Raw genomic sequence first — 17722 nt, 5'->3', positions numbered from 1 at the left:
GCATGCTCCACTCCAACTTCACGTTGCATGCGAGAGGCACCAATAATCTTTTAAAATTCTTTTCTAGAAAATCTCAACTCACTTTGTATTGTTGACTTTTATTTTTCTGAAGAATATCACCAGTGACTTTGTATAGCAAATAATAAGATACCCCAAATGTGAAGCAATTTGAGCATGTATTCCATATCTGCTTTTATTTTTGGGGGGGGGGGGGTGAGTTCATCAGAAATGGGACCACCCAAGCGAGTCATCTGTGGTCTTAAAAAAGATGAAAGGCACGTGAACATTTGCCTCATGACTGTGCGACATGTGACCGGATGTCGTGATTGATTTTTCTTTTTATTGTTTCTTGGAATTCTTTCCCAAACAAAAGCGTTTTTTGTCTTTTCCGATGATGTTTGCTTTGTTATTCCGCGTAATTGATGTCACGAGTACGAGACGCTATGCACCAGCTCGAAGGTCTGGGTGTCAGCACACTAGGAATGTTCGCCGGAAAGAATGCGTTTGAGGGAAATAATCTTGGATTAACTCGGAAAGGCCAAATTCAAATGTCAGTAAAAAATAATGGGTTACTTCCATGGGTGAAAGTGCAAGGCTGTTTTCTTTTGCTCTTAAGCAGTTTTATTAAATTCTGGGATTGAAAACAAATCTGTCCTCATCTGAGTGTCAGTCTTGACAATTTGCCTCAAAGACATTCTTGGCATTTTTTAGATGATATATGAATGTTTGGTCAATCTCTGACGATTGTAATCCAGGAAACAAGACTTTTGTGTGTTATATAATCAATTATGAAAAAGGTGAGGAAATGGGAAATAGCGAGAAATCTGACGTGAATACATCTCATAAGTCCATGCGATCAATTTGCCACATGTCTGTAGATAAGTAACGCGGAAACAACTTTATAGACAGTTTATTTCTTGTACTTTTTGCTCTGTTTGCATGGCTAACTTGATGATGCAGAGGCTTATGAATCCCACTGGAGATCCAGGCAAGACACTCCCCTGATTGGCTGCTACGTCCTCCACGCATATGACATATATACAAAGTCATCAATGTCTGCTAAGGTTGTTTTGACCAAAACGTCTGTATAATTAAATGTCTTATTATGCTCTATGATGAATATGCGCCTGCAGATTCATGTTATCAATGCCTCCCCATATTTATGTACAATAAAAAGATGTCCATTCTTTCTTCCAAATGAACCAAACAATGAGTTTTCTCTTTTCAAAGATGATGTAAAATATTCTAAAGAATTTACGAGTGTTGAAAATGTGCTAGTTTCATTCTAATCATTTCACCTATTTGCCATCTACCAATAAGCCAGGATTTGTTTTTTCTTGATATTGACTGCTCATTCTTTTTTTTTTTAAATTATTATTATTTAAACTTTACTGTAAAAAATGGACTGACTTCATTAGGTACACCCGCACCATCCAATGAGCTCCAATACAATAAGAATGATTCCTGACACAGCTCTTGTATTTTCTCTGATTGGACTCAATGTACCTCATGAAGTGTCCTGTGACGTCATGTGTGATGTCAGCACGCACACCTCCTCCAGAGGGAGACCTCCTGCGTGGCCCCTATCGCGCTACCGCCGCCGTTGTGCTCGGCCAAAGGTGTGCTCTGCTCCATCCTCTTCATCACCATGTCCAGCAAGGTCTGTACCGCTTTGTCCACACCCATGCCCGTCACAGCGCTCGTCTCAAAATAAGGGATGCTTGGGGGGGGATGCAAATTTGTATAACTTCAAAATAAAACCTAATCTATCATCACAATGCCCAAATATGGTTCTCTAGCACCCACTTGTGGTTAGTTTAAGTAATATCATTCACTAACAGGCTACTAGTGAGGCAAAACGGTGCACTAGTTGACAACAGAATTTATCTGGTACTTCATTATCTTAATCTCGATATCAAGGAAATGAACTAAAAACTACTCATACGGTTTTCCATAGGCTGACTCATAAAGTATATGGCTTAAGGTAATCTATATAAGTTGAGTTAAAGACAACGTATGTGTTTACAGGACTGACCCATATCTGTCGGCCAGATCTCGTGCCTCCCTGGCGTTCACGTCTCGGATGCTCCGGAGGTCGGCTTTGGTGCCCACCAGGACCACGTCGGGACTGTCGCAGTATGCGTTAGCCTGGAGTTGACCTGAGGAGAGCGTCAGCAACAAAGTTATAGTAACGGTAAAAAACAACATGTTTGATTCTAAATAAACCACGTTGGTAGTAGCACGTACTCATCCAGTTCCTGACATTGAGGAAGCTTTGTTGATTGGTCAAGTCAAACATGAGCAGGAAGCCCATGGCATCTCGGAAGAAGGCCGTCGTGAGGCTGCGAAACCTGAAAGGACATTTGTTATGTTTTCCTCATCAGTTTCATACATTTTTATTTTCTCCCTACATTGAGATGACGTGTGACATTACGGATTAATCTGTAGAGTACCTTTCTTGTCCGGCCGTGTCCCATAGTTGAAGGTGGACTCTGAAGTTCTTCTCTGTTGCCCCATCGGAATTGGTCCCAGTGTACATCTGATGGGGAGGGGGGGTCGTTGGAAAAAAATATATCTTATACTAATGACAAGAGCTGATGTTAGTTAAAAGTAAACAGAGCAAAAATCAAACATCTATGAAATGAACTTGCTCACACGCGGCGGAGGTGACGCCTGCACTCACCAGCCGTTTTTCCCGAAAGTCGATGCCCACCGTGGTGGCGAATTTGCGGTTGAACTTGTTGTCGGTGTACCTGTACAGGAAAGTGGTCTTGCCTACGCCCGAGTCGCCAAGTGCCAGCAGCTTGATGAGATAGTCGTAGTCCCACTCGCCCATGGTGCCGCTCAGCCTACCGTGCAAGGAAAAAGAAAATTAGTGGGGGGGGGGGGGGGGCCTGAAGGCAGCGTCTTAATGCTCCGATCAGAGCGGGAAGAGCACATGACTCGGGCTGAGCTTCGCATGAGCAGTCAAGGGGGTCATTGCTTCTCCTGTTTTGGGAGACAGAACCCCTTGTATGGACCGTACGTTGGCACTTCCTGGTGAGCCCGTAAACACGGCGTGTCTGATGAAATTTGGCTGAGATGCCCGCGAGGCAATTGTAACAGAGCAGAGTGTTGTTGTGTCACGGCCTCTACGAGAGGATAGCCCGACGATGAAAGGTCGCACTTTCTCCAGCAAGCTACCGTAGCCAATTAGCAGCAGAAGAAAGTTTGGAGCAATACCGCTAAAGTGATAATGTCATGGGAGAAAAGCATATCATACTTCCCAAATTAAGTAAAATTGTTGTCTTGAGATCTGAAAGTTCCATTTCATACCTTGTTTATTTGTATTTTTTTTTCGTCATACCTCATTCTCAATCTGTTCCCTCTCAGACGTCAGACAAAAGTAGATTAGGATAATACACTTATTTTTGTCACCTGGCTCGACAGAGGTCAAAGGGTCAAATTGTAACCGGCCTGTGGGCCAATAAGGAAAATGGCCACCCACGCCTGTTCAGTTATTGAGTTAGAAAATTTAGAGTGGCGTGTCAACTGTGGTCGCTCTGTATTTACTACGAAAAGAAAAAATGCCACAGGCTGTACTCAGATGCAGACTCGGCATTTGCACAAATTTAAGAAATCTTTTGACCAATCTTAATTCTTGGTTAATGAGAAGAACTAAAGATCTTACCAGCAAGTCTGGATGCAGCTCTTACGTCCATCCGACCCGCCGCGTTGACGCTCACGCCAGTCGTGGCGTGTTCCCCAAACCTCCCTTACATGTGATTTGAGGGTGGAGCAACTTGGGTTGCACGGGTATTTTCTTCTGCAAGGAAAAAAAAAAGACAGACAATTACAGAACCTGACAGCACAAAAGCGTGATCAAACAGGAAATGAAATTTATTGCAATATTCACCCACCAAAGTTTTCAATACTAATGACAGAAAATAATTTTAGATGGTAAGAAAGGTAAGAAAAAAATCATTTCTTTTACTTTATGACAGTGAATGTCAATAAAGCTATAAACACAGAGACCAGCAAAGAGCCATACATTAATCCAATAGTGCTAATTTCAGTCCAATATACTCTCTTTATTTATATATATGTATAAAAATAAATATCTAAAGGAAAATTTGTGCGAAATAGCAAAAACCTGAGGGAACCAATAGTGCGAACAGAACCATTGACTTGCCTGTTTATGTCTGAGAACAATGGATCAGGAATTTGGGTCAGAATGCATCACGTGAACCTAAGCTGACTCGTAAAAAAAAAAAAATCATATTGAACTTGAGCTTGGGTGGGTGATAAATACGCATATTAGAAAGCTTGATCAGGAGCCAGGAAAACTGTGCTGAAATGAGTTCAGGACCGCCATTTACAGAAATAAAGTGGTCCTGCTGCCATCTTGTAGCGTGATGCCAAAAAGCTACAGTATGTTGACGTGAGTTGAGCTTAATTCACCACCTTGTGATAATATGGTGACAAAGAACTACTTTGAGGTAGGTTGAGGAGCTTTTTCTTTTTCAAAAGAAGAGCTTTGTGTCCATCTGGGGGCATCTATATGCGTATTTAGAACCTTTTGGGGCGGGTGGCAGTAATAATAACACGCAGATTTTCATGGCAGTGCGTGCTCCCCTTTCACTGTACAGTACTTGGAGCTTCTCTAAACGGGCTTAAAATAATTCAACAAACTGTTGGCCTGGCTTTTCCTTCCGCCGCTTTTCTTCTCCTTGGCTTCATTCCCGGGCTTCCTGGAAAGGCCGGGGATCTTCAGAACCGGTCGGCGCCACTCCCACTCTCTCATCAGTTCCGTTTGAATGTTGGCCGGTAACTGGGAAAACACCCGAGGGTCCACGTTTGGGGGCAATCGATGCGTAGCGGTGACGTGGGCGTCGTATGAGCATGTGCTACGGTTGGCTGTCGTGACCGATTGAGGTGCTTCCGCTAGGAGAGAAGGGGTGCTCTGTGCGGGTCCGGCCCAGGGGGAATCCGCGTCACGGCTGCTTGGGCTCTTTGCGCTGTTGTCTGGAGTGAGCGGAGGCATATCGCCGATTGAGTCGAGATGATCTGCACCGCTTCCGCAGTCAATCTAAAAGGAAGTCACATTGAAAGATACATTTATTATATGATCACAATAATGAAAAGAATATCAACACCTAAATTACAAAGAATTTTAATATATGAAAATAGATCATTTATACATGATCTAAATAAATTTACATTTGAAAAAATTTGTATTTGTTATGAGATACAGTGAATAAATTTACATTTTTAATTTAAATAGGTTATTATGCATTACAAATGAAATGCATTACAAATGAATTAGTTTAGCTCTCAAAAAGTATGTCAATGGAAAATATTGGCACACAATACAATAACTGCTAATCCATTTGATGGATTGGTGAATCTCAGCAGTTTATTTCATCATCGTCGTCATCATCATCAGCAGCATCATCAGCATCATCATCATCATCAGTAGCAATAGCAGCAATGCTATAAATTCCACTTGAGTGCACTACCTGGCTTCGAGTTGGGTTGTGCGGTGAGGCGCTGGGTGCGAAGAAGGAAGCAATGGAGCCTCTGGCGCCGGCGGCCGGCGCTTGGGTCTGCAAGTTGCTGAAACCCACGTTGATGAGGGTCAGGTGGAATGGCGCCGCCGTGTCCACCATTTTGGAGAAGAGCTTCACGGCCAAGGAGAGCAGCTGGGCCGGGGCGTCGTCGCCGCTGGCTAAGATAGATATTGTAGTTAATGAAGAGCAAAGCAAAATTGGATCAGCATCAAACTCTCCAACGAGCCACACTCACTACAATTGCTCGGGTTAGACATGTCCCTCACGAGCTTACCCGAGGTGATCTTATGCCCGATGTGGTTGGGGATGGGACACTGGCGGCTCTCCCGACTGTGCCACTTGTTGCTCGCTGAGAATTTCCGAACTGAGAGACGCAAGGTTTGCGGCTGTCTGCCGTCCTTGCGCATCCTGGATTCCAAACAAATGTTTCAACTAAGATACAAATACTTATATGTGACACGCTTCAGCTCAGATATATTTTTGGAGGGAGTTAACTTGACCAATTGAAAGACTCTGACCTCTCCACCAGGCTGCTGAGAAGCTGTTGAATCTTGTCCATCACTTCGTTCACACTTGACATTTTCTTAAAAGAGTCTTCATCGCTGAGAGACTAAAATCAGGTCATTAGCATTGACGCGGCACACCAAAGCGATGACGCGTTCCCCCGATACCTGAGGGGCTCCGGTAGGGTTGACGGGAGAGTCGTCTGCGCCGAGGGACAGACTTTTCAGACGCGCTGCGGACGCTGAGCCCAATTCTCTTTCGAGCTCAGTCAGTGGGAAGAGCTGAAGGTCTCTGACGCTGACCAGTCCAAGTGCTTGGAGCCTTTTGGCCGTTTGATGTCCAACCCCTGAAGATGCACAACAGGGAAGGAATGAAGGTAATGAGCCCCCAATCAACACACACACACACACACAGCATTTACCTGGTATTTCACGCAGGCCGCTCAGGCCGCCCACGATGTCGTCGATATTTTCCGGCAGCAGTGTGGTTTGCTGGTTGGGCTTAAAGGTGCCCGACACCAGTTTGGCCAACAGCTTGCTGGTGGCGACACCAGCGCAGCCGGTGAGGCCCAATCGACCGCGGATGGCTTCCCTCAACTCAGCGGCGATGCGCGACCCTAACGCCAACTCTGGGTGAATGCTGGCTTTAGCCTTTGCGGCTTCACCTGTGCATCAAAAAGCCTCACATTTTAGAAATGAAAATAAACTAACACTAAACTGTAAATATACTACTAACAATCATCAGCAATATTAGGGTGAGTTAATTTCACAAGCTGTTTCTGGGCTTACTTGAAGTGCTGTAGACGTGGCCCATAAACGAGAACTCTGGTGCGTGTGGCAGCCGTTTTGCTATCATTTTTGTGATGTCCACAAAGTTCTCATCAAAGCCAAGCCTCTCCACCAATGGACAGAAGGACAGCAGCAGATCTTGGAGGGAAAGCAAAGAAATGAGAAACATCAAGCAGAGAAATTATACAGGGGTTATAAATTCATCTGAACAATAACGAAAACAACCTAATCAAGTTTGTCATCCAACTACTGTTCAGGTTTGGCCTACCTGTCACTTGATAGGACATTTCTCTGTAGTGCGTCAGATCTTCTCCTTTCACCAGCACCAACTGAGGACATTTCTGTTTGGCGTCGGTAACAGACATGAGCTTGGTGACACCCTGCTGCCTCGCCACGTAGTTGCATGTGACGATGATGTACTTCTGCTGGACACCTGATGGGAATCACAAAGATATTAAGGGGGTTGCTGTCCAAAAGTAAATTTTTAATAGATTGTACCGAAATGTTTGGTCTCTGGAGTGCTTGAGAAATGTCTAAATAAATCGTTTGTGAAATGCCTAGTTTCCAAAATGTGTCAGAGTGCATCACCTTGTGAATTTTGCCTGATTTCCATAATTGCAGAGTCTTCACCATATTTTTTTAATTACATCATCTGTAAGCTATTTATACGCTGATGGTAACTCATAGCCTAATATGTCTCTTTTAAAGCAAACATAATATTTGTGATCTTAGTGGTAAAAGAAAGGTTACCTAGAGGAACATCTCTCAATGCTGGATTTCGGATCATTTCCACCTGAGCATAGAAGCAATCCAGGTCAAAATGCAAAATTACTCTGTGTGCAGATGTTGGCTTCATACTGAGGCTCGATCCTGAAATTGCCAGAAATTTTCAGACACATTTCAGTATTAAGTTTGTATCGAAAGTTCAGTAATTATATTTGGTTGTGACGTTACGTTACCAGAAGCTCGACGGGTTGTTGGCAAATCCGTCAAAAGTTGCTTCCACTCGATTTCATCCTCTTCCATCTCGTCCTCGCTGCTTCCCATCGCAAAAATTGAAAATATAATCGATGTTTTTGCTAGCTGTCAACAGGGGAAGGTAACATACCACAAAGTAAGTCGGCAACGCCGGGCTCCTAAACAGCGCCATCTGTCGACAGTATGGCGTCACTACAAGGCAATTGACAAAACTCACCTGAAACTTGATAAAAATTTAAAAATTAGAGCATAACACATGGTATGTCGATATAGAAGCGTTTGGACGACAACATATTTGATATAAAAAATATTTTATACCACCGTCCAACGCGTCCCAACTGCTATATAAGTCAACGTGACCGCAACCTGGGCCCCAGACTAGCGCGGTAACCTTTCGGTCGAGTGTTGGAGCAGCGAGCGATGTTCCCGGCTTCTGTGCTCTTCTCCCGGGTACCATGCCCTTTCCCGAAGCGCTCCTGCAAACGCCCCTACTGTTGGTACAAACATACCGAGGACGGGCGACGTTTGTTTGGATACTCCATCCCGCCATTGAGGTCGTTACAACCAGACCCAACAGGTGAGGAACATGCGTGCGTTAACGTTAGCTCAAGGCGCTAATTGACTGACTTCAAACGACGTGGTTATTTAAAAAAATTAACTTAAGTAAATTATCAGTAAGAAAAGGAGTAGGCAGTCTAATTGTATATGTTTATTGAACTTGCATAAGGACAACCTCAAGTACAGTCATTGAATTAGTTAGCAAGCTAAGGTTGAACTTGTAAGATTTTCTCAAGTGTTTGTATTTGTCTTTCTATCATTCTACAAAACTCCTGTTTGGTTTGAAAAATTGTAATTACGCTAACAAACGTCCATTGATAAAGTTTTGTCAACTAAGAAATTGGAAATAAAATGTCACAAGTTGACTGGAACCCCCCGCCGTTGAATAAGGGAACATGGACCACATAAGAATTGTCAAAATCCGCAATTAAGGGGGGAAAGGCATGATTAGGCACTACTTAGGAAGTTCGCAAACATTGGTTAAGTTTTGCGACATTTGGGACAAGTTTTAGCTGGTGAAGTGTGTAGTGGACCACATCGAAAGCAGCATTAGCTGGATTTGAGCCATACAAACACAAAAAAATCGCATTGGACATTTGTCCAGTTTGAGGAAACCAAACAGATTTGCTCGCACTGCTCCAGTTTAAAAGACAAAAAATGTGTACAACAAGCTGCTATGGAGATGCTACTACATTTGAACAGCCCTGCATGCAAACCAGTCTCTTTTGAAATGTACTTTAGAAAAACAGTGTGAGTTTATTTGCCATCTCTTGCTCTGCTACAGGTGCCCAAAATGACATTCAGTCCACCTTGTTAGCGACTCAAGTTGCAGACCACACCAAAAATCAGCCCTTCCAAGAGCTGGAGTGCATCAACAAGAAGATCGAAATGGCCAAGTATGAAGTAGAGCAGGAGCAAAGGAGGCTGTCATGCTACCGCGCGGCAGAAATCATCACCCTCACTGAGGCAAAAGGCAAAAGTTCAACTAGCTGTAAATATGTTCATCGTCTGAGTATCAAAGCACCCTCCCCGCAATCCACAAAGTACGTGCTTGACAAGTCCAAGCCGAGGACCGACTTGGAATACGATCCTATGTCCAACTTCACAGCTGAATTTGGGTCATACAAGTCAATTAATAAGGCGTTGAAAGGAATGAGCACACATCAGGGTGATGTAAAAAAGCCAGTCAGCCATCAGGTGGCGCCGTACCACTCTCTGTCCCCTGGGATACAAGATGACAACGACCCTGATGACCTCCTGATACTGGACAGACCAGCCTTGCCTGGCAAGAGTTTATCTCAAACTTGCTGTGATCCTGATAGTCACTTAAGCCCAGTCCAGGAGGTTGGTACCATCTATCCACAAGACCTGCTATACACGCGCATACGCACACCTCCATGCACTGTTTTTAGTATTTATATATTTTCCTTTCATTGAAAATTTGATTATGCAAAAATACACTCAAATCTTCATACTGTTGCTGTTTGAATTTCAGCCCACATTGCAGACATCTTTTTGACCTCAAATGAGATGAAAGTGGCCTTAAAAGGTCTTGAATGCTCTTACATTTAGCATCCTCTGCCCAGCAGAAATCCTGCATCAAGGACCGAGAAGCTTCTGCTACAAATATGATTGACCTGACTGAGTGTGTGGAAAAGAGTCCCGATCCCAAAGCTAGTATTTCTCAATACGCCGAAGATGCAACCAAACGAGATGCCATTTCGGACAAGAGCAACCAGCGGTTGTGTGTGGAGGTTTCAAAGTATTTGTCAGCGGTGCGGCAAACCACTGAGGGCCAGCCACCCAAGAAGAGTGGACAGGAATCAAGCTGCGCTCAAATTGACAGCCACCAGGTGTCAGCAGAGGCCTCATCCCTCAAGGAGCCTTTGTCAGAAAAAGCAGCCCATGAAGATGTCATCGTCATCGATTCCAGCTCTGACGAGGATGAAGACGCGATGGCTGTGGAGCTGTCGGACAGCGACCCTGTGGAGGAGTGCTACCGCATCTTCATGGAGGCAAACAACCAGGAACATACTGTCCAGCAGCAGCCGGAGGTGCCTGTAAGTTTGCTTTAAGAGTCAAGTGCAGCCTAGGGATTGAATTGTAAATACTCACATTTGCTCTTGCTCATCTTTACCATTTTGATTTATGAAATCGCTTGACAATCCATCCAGAAACTATCAATTTCATTGTGCGGGTTTGGCCAACTTAAAGCTCAACCTATGATGAGTGTCTGGGCGTGAGCCGTGAGTGACAGCAGCAACTACATTTGGCTGCTTGTTTTCTTTTACAGCTCTCCAGGTGTTAAATATCTGAAAACTCCACTGTTATTAGCGGTCCTTTTTCATTTTGCCAGATGGAAACAAACGAATCGGCGAAACCCAACAATCTTGACCTTCGGGCCTTCCAACCCCACGAACTGCCACCAAAGAAGAGGATCGCGCATGAGTTCAGATACGCGGAGGTTTTGCAGTACACGTTTTGTGTTTGCTTTAAAGATTTTAGCAAAGCCAAGTTAAATGAGGAGCGTCTGTTCATCTGACAGGTTGCAGCGGTGAAAAGGAGGCCACAGCCTAAGGTTCTGATTCCACTTCAAGAACCAGTGAAACCATCCCCGGCTTCTCAGCTCGTTGCAGTCGTGCCCAAGACTCAACATGTCCAGCAGAAGGCGGCCATTTTGACAGCTGACGTGAACGGAGCCCAAGTGTTCCCCTCGTCCGCCGCTCAAAGGAAGCAAGAGAGATGGCTCGTAGCCACTTCTTCTTCAACGCCTCCAGTCGAGACTGCTAGCATGCCCGCTCCTCAACAGAAAGGTAAATGTTGCATTGACTTTATGATTACTACAGATCACGATTTGCGAATTTGAAAATATCCAAGTATCAGCAAATCCTTTCACATTAAAATAAATGGAAATGCCATTAATCAGTTTCACCCGCCCTCACCATACACCCTTGAAGATTAAACATCAATTCACCTTTAAGAGAATTGTTATTCAGAGTGGCGTCCTTCCTTACAGACGAAATAAATAGCCTTGAGTAAGTAATACACTAATTTGGGTCGACAGAATAAATGACCAGAATCCATCATTCCGCCAACGGTGCGCGACCTAATTTCACATTGTGTCTCCTTGCAGCGTGTGTCAACAACATACCTCCAGGCTCCGCCATAATCAACGTGGGCGTCAACTTGCATCTGATCCTCCCTCAGGGCACCCTGCCTCTCAACTCCACCTCCAACGCGGTCACCTCCGTCCTGACCCCCATCACTCAAGTGCACCTTGGCTCTGACAAAAACGTGAGCCTTTCGGCGCCGATGCATCGTTCCACCGCGCCGCTGCTCATTCCCGCCATTCCGCGGAGACGCTGCCATCCTTCCGCCGCGGTGTCTCTTCCAACCCCCGCCAGTGAAACGAGCAGCCAAGTCTCTGTTAAGGTACGCTCACTTTTTCTTTTTCCTTTCTCTCTGTACGTTGAATGGTTAAAAACAAAAGGACTGAAAAGGAAAATTGCAATTTCCCGTGAAAAGCCAGGAGCAATCCCCAAACGAAAAGCCAAGCAGCAGCCTGAGGCGGCCAAAGACAAAGTGCCCCATGGCATCCGACAGTGTTACGTCACAAAGTTCACTGAGGTGTTCCTCGACACCTCCGCCAATGTCGACGAGGCCTTTAAAAAGGTGATTGTTTCGCTTGCGAGAAATCTGACACTCCAAGACATAATGGTTTTGTCCTGTGAATGGTCGCTAGGCCCTTGCTGAGGAGAAAACAGTGTACAGTCGCAGCGTCAACAAACTCAAGTATCTCAGCATCGCTGTGAATGCACTGAAGAGGTTGAAAAAGCAGAATTCAGGCTGTTCCAGAGGTGAGAGGATTATTTGTCAACCGTAAAGATAACGTCTCCTGACTGTGGATTTTATTTTCTGCTGATTTAGATGAAATAATCCACGGCAAAAGCTCAAAAGGAAATATTCCACTAAACCAAAAGCAGCTCAAAGGAAAGGGTGAGAGTGACTCTATGGTGCATCGACTTATGCTTGCACTGCGCTTCCCTCGACGCAAATGTTCGTTTCCCTTGCAGACGATGACGCTTTGCACGAGATTTTGAGGGATTACATTCTGAGCGAGGAGCAGCTGATTGAGAGTAACTATCCTATTCCGCACCCCGAGAAACCCGGCTACGCTATCCTTTTGGCAAACCAGAGGAAGGGCAACAACGACCGTAAGCTCCCAGACTACTGCCCGTTGTAACCACTAGAGGTCGCACCTGAGCTACATCACATGTATATGACTGCTCGTCTCTGAGTAGCCTGGAAGAGGATGTGTTGCCGGTGCGGAGCTACATACTCTGTGAACAAAGAGGGCAAGCACACCCGGATGGAAGAGTGCAACTATCACTATGGGAAAGGAGTGGAGAAGAAAGGTATATGAGGACTGTGCTGCTATGTCACCATGTCTTATTTATGGGGGGGAACATTTAGGGACACTCACTTTTGGTTTAATTATTGGTCTCTAATTATAAAGCGTGATTTGGGAAAAACTTCTTCGACAATCTAAAATGTTACAATGCTGTGCGTAACGGCCACAGTGCCAGGTGGGGTGGAGACTCGCTATAGCTGCTGCCAGGGAGTCATGGGAGCACCCGGTTGCCAGATTTTTAAGGTGAGACACCTGTCGACAAGATTTGGTGGCCCTCTTTTGTTACTTTGTCTCTCATTTGCAACAGTTGCATGTGCACGATTCCCTCGCCATGGATGGATTTATGGCAACCGCCCCCCGATGTCCTGGAAATGGCTGCTTCCCGGGTGTCTATGCGCTGGACTGTGAAATGGTGACATTTGCATATATATATAAACATGTCCTCTTCATCTTAATCGAGAGGGGTTTTTTTTGGAACACAGAATTGTCTCTGCCTCTTTTGTTGTCAGTGTTATACCATTCACGGCCTGGAGCTGTCACGAGTGACTGTGGTGAACTCAAACCTTCAAGTGGTCTATGACACGTTTGTTAAGCCACACAACGAGGTCATTGACTACAACACCAGGTAACTAGCTAGAAATGGGCAACCACCGGGAGTATGATGACGTGACGTGGCGCCTTTGTGCAGGTTTTCTGGCATCAGCGAGGAGGACATGAAGGACAACCAAATGACTCTGGCCAATGTGCAGAAGACATTGTTGAGCTTCATCAGTGCCGACACTATTCTGATTGGGCACGGCCTGGAAACTGATCTCTGTGCCCTGAAGGTGACATTGGGATGTTTTTATTTATTTAAAAAAAAGTCATGTTTTGTGTAGGGACTAAGCAAATTCATTTGTAAATTATCATATGGCGTTTTATAGAAGGCATAAAATGATGCCAAAGTTTTTTTTTTTTTTTTTTTTTTTTTTTTTAAATGGCCTGTGAAGTATCATTTGACTGCTACGATTTTTCGTCAGTGTTGCTGGCAAAAATAAGAGGGATGCATGAGCACTAAACTAGGGGCAAAGCTCAAACCTCATTAGCAAATTAAAGTCCACATCTGCGCACTACCATCCTCAAGTGAGGCATTTAGACAAGATGATGTTGGGAGAAGGATGTATGTGCAATGGTCAGTTTTACTGGAGGTGTCATGGAACAGCTTAGCAGTGGAATTTGTTGAAAATGTGAAATATTGGGATGTGTGGTTTCTTCTTTGACAATCGCAGGTTGTGCCAAATATACTGAAATGTTGCATATGTGTGTTCCAAAAAAAAAAAAAAAAAGATTATTCACCTTTAAGAGCACACCTATTATAGGATCATCTTGAAATTTTACCTGAAAGCCCAGGAACTCAAACTTTCTATGTGTGATGAATATAAGAGTTTAAACCATCAAAGATGGATACTTCAGAGCAGTGTGTTGCTCTCTTCCCACTTGCAGTTGCTTCACAACACGGTGGTGGACACTGCAGTGGTCTTCCCCCATCGCCTGGGCCCGCCACACAGGTTGAGCCTCAGCAGCCTCACAGCAGAACACCTGACCAGGATTATTCAAGAGAGCGGTGGGTCTCTCCTTGATCAAACCACTGTCTTGTACATCTTGGCATTTTGGTCATAATAAAAGTATAATTTGGGGTGTAGCGGGAGAACGGAGGGGGGGGGACAAAATGGCATCCTGCGTAAGTCTAAAACCGAGTTTCTCCCAGTATGCGGCCACGACACGGCAGAAGACGCCTTCGCTTGCATGGAGCTCATGTTGCTGAAGGGGAAAGATGGCAAAATGAAAAAATGATGGAAATCACCTCACCCCATTGTTTAAAAAAAAAAAAATGCTATATTAACTAATCGTGCTGATATTTATTTTGCTAATTTTGTTATGGTTTGTGTTCTCATACACTAAAATTGCACTTAGTAACTAAGAAATAAAACATCCCTGGAGTAGGGTAAGGATTGGGTTTCATTGTCTAAATAAAAACAATGACATCAGTTTTGTTTTGTTTTCATTTTGAGTCAGCCAATGAACTGCCAGCTTTGAATGAACCTCAGGTGGTCCAATGAAAATGGCCATGCTCGTATCTTTTGTGATTGGTTCCAGTTTCTGCACATCAGGTATTATGTTTTGATTTTCAAGCATATTAAAATTTGTTCCAATGCCGCGAGTCAGTTCTACTTGGTTAACCATTGATCGGTTTTCACCCCACAACATTAGGTACACCGTCTGTGTCACATAAGCCAGAAATTTAAATTTGCAGCAAAATGATGGTTTGGCTGAGTGATGACTCGTAACTTGTAAAGACAAAGTATCACCATTATTGGACCAGACAGATGTTTGTAATATTTTGTCCCCCCTTTTTTTTTTTTCTAGCTTTTGTGTTACACAACCTACGTCTAATGTTGCACCCTGGTGAGTATAAAACGCATAAAGTCATCGTCCGAAATCTGCTATTTCCATTACTCAGCCTTCTTCTTTGTCTTCCTTTTCCGACCGCAGCACCGACGCAGGCAACACCGGCACGTCTGGACAAACAGGAGCAACGCCAGCAGGACGACGGCGAGCAGGAACCCAACCACGTCTAGGCTGTGGTACTGGTACCAGGTGAGCTCGTGGGCTTGTACCCTGAGGTGCTTGGCGCCCTTATGTCGCATGGTGAACTCGATCCAGAACACGGCCTCGTCCAGGGCGCTCATGGGTCGGTCGTGGTGGATGACGGACAGACGCATGGCGTTCTCCTTGTACCTGTAGACATGAAAACTCAAGTATGGTACACAAGTGACTTTTTTTTTTGATGACGTCGTGCAGCCAAATGCATTAAAAGTAAACCGTAAAAACGTACGACTTGTCATCGATGACGGTCCTGATGGAGCGGCTGAGGTCATCCGATGACATGAAGTTGAAGTCCACAGTGACGGCGGCGCCTTTGGTCGTCATGTGCACCATGTTGTCGGGCTGGTCAGCAAACATGGGAATGCCCACCATGGGCACCCCGTGGTAGATGGCCTCGTAAATGCCGTTGGTGCCGCCGTGAGTGATGAAGGCTCGCGTCTTGGGATGACCTGGATGGGTGCAGGGTTGAGTTCGAATGACTTGCCTCTAGGCGGGTAGGAGAGATGATGGCTACGAACCCAGCAGGTCATTCTGAGGGATCCAGTCGTACAGTCTTGTGTTTGGGCCCAAAGTAGATGGTTTTGCTCCGCTATAACGCCAAAGAACCTGCAAAGCGGAGTTAAAAGATACTTTATTGCAAATTGAGCATAATTGTAGATTTTTTTTTTTAATAAGAATCATCATTTATTATGCAGGTGGATATATCAAGGTCAGTCCAACCTTCTGGGGGATTTGAGCAAGGCCTGAAGCGATCATGTCGGCTTTCTCGCTGCTGACGTTCTTGACCATGGATCCCAGAGTGAAGACTACAATGCCGTCGTCGCCTGAACTCTGCACAAACTCTTCCATGTCCTGAATAGGAGAAAACCAAACAGCAGCGCCTCAAAGGTTAAACACACTTTGAATCTATCCTCTGTTATTTGCTGTTTACCGTGCTCATGGTAATAAGTTAAGGAACTTCTTTTAGACAAAAGTAGTCCTTTGCCATCATTTTTAACATGAATTGTGTGTATGTGAGAGGGGCAGTTACTGTGAATCTAAACAGACGCAAAGAAAAAAAAAAATCATTAATTTACCTTGGGTAAAGGTTTGGCGGGCTTGCAGTGGATCCCGCCAACAAACTTGAAGTTGGGCATGGAAGGACGAGGATAGTCGAAATCCCAGTAAGATCTTATCAGCCAGATGTCTGCCTTCCCCATTAATTCGCAGCCACTGGTGGGCTTGCCTGTCAAGAAAGACAAAAAGGTCAGACATAGGAATACAATGCCAAAGTCCATTCAGTTGATTTGACATTTTATGCAGCGCGTCACTCACCTTTGAACTCCGTGTAGTATTTATCCACTCCTGACCAAAGGGTTAATTCAACCATGACATCATTCAAGGCATAGAAGAGGAAGTTCCACATTCTCTCCGAGAAGCTCATCTTGTCGGTCAGTTTACTCATGATGGCCGGCACGAAAGATGGCGGGGCGGGCATCTGGCCGCAGTAGCGCTCAAAGTTGTACACCATGGAGAAGCGCAACGAGTAGACCAGTGGGATGTCCAGTATCTCGGCGACCAGTTCGCTGCCCGCGTAGATGGGGTCCGCCAGGAGCAGATCGTACTTGCCCTCCTTCAGCTTATTCATGATGTTGTCCGACTTCACCACGCCGTCTAAATACTTCAATGCGTACTCCAGATCCTGCTTCATCATGGTCAGGAATTTGGCGTAGATCTCAAAGTAGTTCATGTAGTCCATCTCGTAAATGGAGAACGCGAGGAAATCCTCCATGAAGTTCTCGATTTCCTCCAACGAGATGGAGACGTTGAAAGGCAGGTAGTGGAAGCTGGACTTCTCACTGGCCTTCATGAAAAGTGAAGCGCTGGGAAGCATGACTGTCACGTGGTGCCCGCGCTCCACCAGCGCCCCCAGAACCGGCTTCATGTTGATCCAGTGGCTGGCCTCGGTATACCACACCAAGACATGGCCGCCCTCGGCGCCGGCCGCCGCGCCGAGGAGCAGCAGTAGGGCGCAAAGCGGGACCTTCTCACCCGGCATTGTCGCGGCAGCGTGTGGTCCTGGCGTGACCCGCAAAGCTTTTTAAACTCAGCCACTCGTAGAAAATAAATCATTAACTCGACAAAGCTGAACTCTGCCTTGCAGTTAGACTCAAAACAAGGGCTTACAGGTAAAAGGTGAGCGCTTGTAAAAGTTCTGACGGGTCAGCTCAAGCATCTCGAGAGAGAGCGAGACTTGGGCCGCACCAAAACGCGAGTCTAAGGAACGAACGGCACCGCTCTCCTTTGCC

At 45.1% G+C, this 17722-nt stretch overlaps 4 protein-coding genes across 5 annotated transcripts; 1 reads left to right on the top strand and 3 right to left on the bottom strand.

The window, feature by feature from the left end:
* Positions 1-182: 182 nt before the first annotated feature.
* LOC133153992 (ras-related protein Rab-27B-like) lies at positions 183-3805 on the bottom strand. Of its 2 annotated transcripts, none has more exons than XM_061278355.1 (6): positions 3671-3805; positions 2684-2849; positions 2454-2539; positions 2248-2351; positions 2036-2159; positions 183-1720 (listed from the first exon to the last, which is right to left on the bottom strand). In XM_061278355.1, the coding sequence occupies exons 2-6, from the start codon at positions 2834-2836 to the stop codon at positions 1540-1542; spliced, it is 648 nt and encodes a 215-aa protein (XP_061134339.1). In that variant the 5' UTR covers positions 2837-2849; positions 3671-3805; the 3' UTR covers positions 183-1539. The 2 variants fall into 2 exon arrangements, with proteins under 2 accessions (XP_061134339.1, XP_061134338.1); XM_061278354.1 differs by having other exon boundaries at positions 2684-2853; positions 3672-3805.
* A 144-nt stretch (positions 3806-3949) lies between these two features.
* On the bottom strand, positions 3950-7969 carry poli (polymerase (DNA directed) iota). The gene is made up of 10 exons (XM_061278350.1): positions 7801-7969; positions 7592-7711; positions 7110-7274; positions 6842-6979; positions 6475-6717; positions 6221-6399; positions 6068-6159; positions 5824-5957; positions 5499-5707; positions 3950-5068 (listed from the first exon to the last, which is right to left on the bottom strand). Exons 1-10 carry the CDS (start codon positions 7886-7888, stop codon positions 4643-4645), a joined length of 1794 nt encoding a protein of 597 aa, XP_061134334.1. The 5' UTR covers positions 7889-7969; the 3' UTR covers positions 3950-4642.
* A 270-nt stretch (positions 7970-8239) lies between these two features.
* On the top strand, positions 8240-14621 carry zgc:152968 (uncharacterized protein LOC564848 homolog). The gene is made up of 16 exons (XM_061278423.1): positions 8240-8396; positions 9162-9662; positions 9950-10437; positions 10923-11190; positions 11511-11809; positions 11903-12049; positions 12120-12234; positions 12305-12373; positions 12451-12591; positions 12679-12792; positions 12958-13031; positions 13096-13200; positions 13298-13413; positions 13477-13615; positions 14271-14391; positions 14536-14621. The coding sequence occupies exons 1-16, from the start codon at positions 8240-8242 to the stop codon at positions 14619-14621; spliced, it is 2940 nt and encodes a 979-aa protein (XP_061134407.1).
* An 87-nt stretch (positions 14622-14708) lies between these two features.
* LOC133154790 (UDP-glucuronosyltransferase 2A1-like) lies at positions 14709-17491 on the bottom strand. Its single transcript, XM_061279787.1, has 6 exons — positions 16749-17491; positions 16511-16659; positions 16155-16286; positions 15953-16040; positions 15664-15883; positions 14709-15566 (listed from the first exon to the last, which is right to left on the bottom strand). Exons 1-6 carry the CDS (start codon positions 17470-17472, stop codon positions 15281-15283), a joined length of 1599 nt encoding a protein of 532 aa, XP_061135771.1. The 5' UTR covers positions 17473-17491; the 3' UTR covers positions 14709-15280.
* Positions 17492-17722: the final 231 nt, after the last annotated feature.

Source organism: Syngnathus typhle, linkage group LG5 (genome assembly GCF_033458585.1).
Source record: "Syngnathus typhle isolate RoL2023-S1 ecotype Sweden linkage group LG5, RoL_Styp_1.0, whole genome shotgun sequence".
Classification (NCBI taxonomy): domain Eukaryota; kingdom Metazoa; phylum Chordata; class Actinopteri; order Syngnathiformes; family Syngnathidae; genus Syngnathus; species Syngnathus typhle.
Note: the sequence above shows the minus strand (reverse complement) of the source record. Positions and strands in the feature narration are given on the sequence as shown.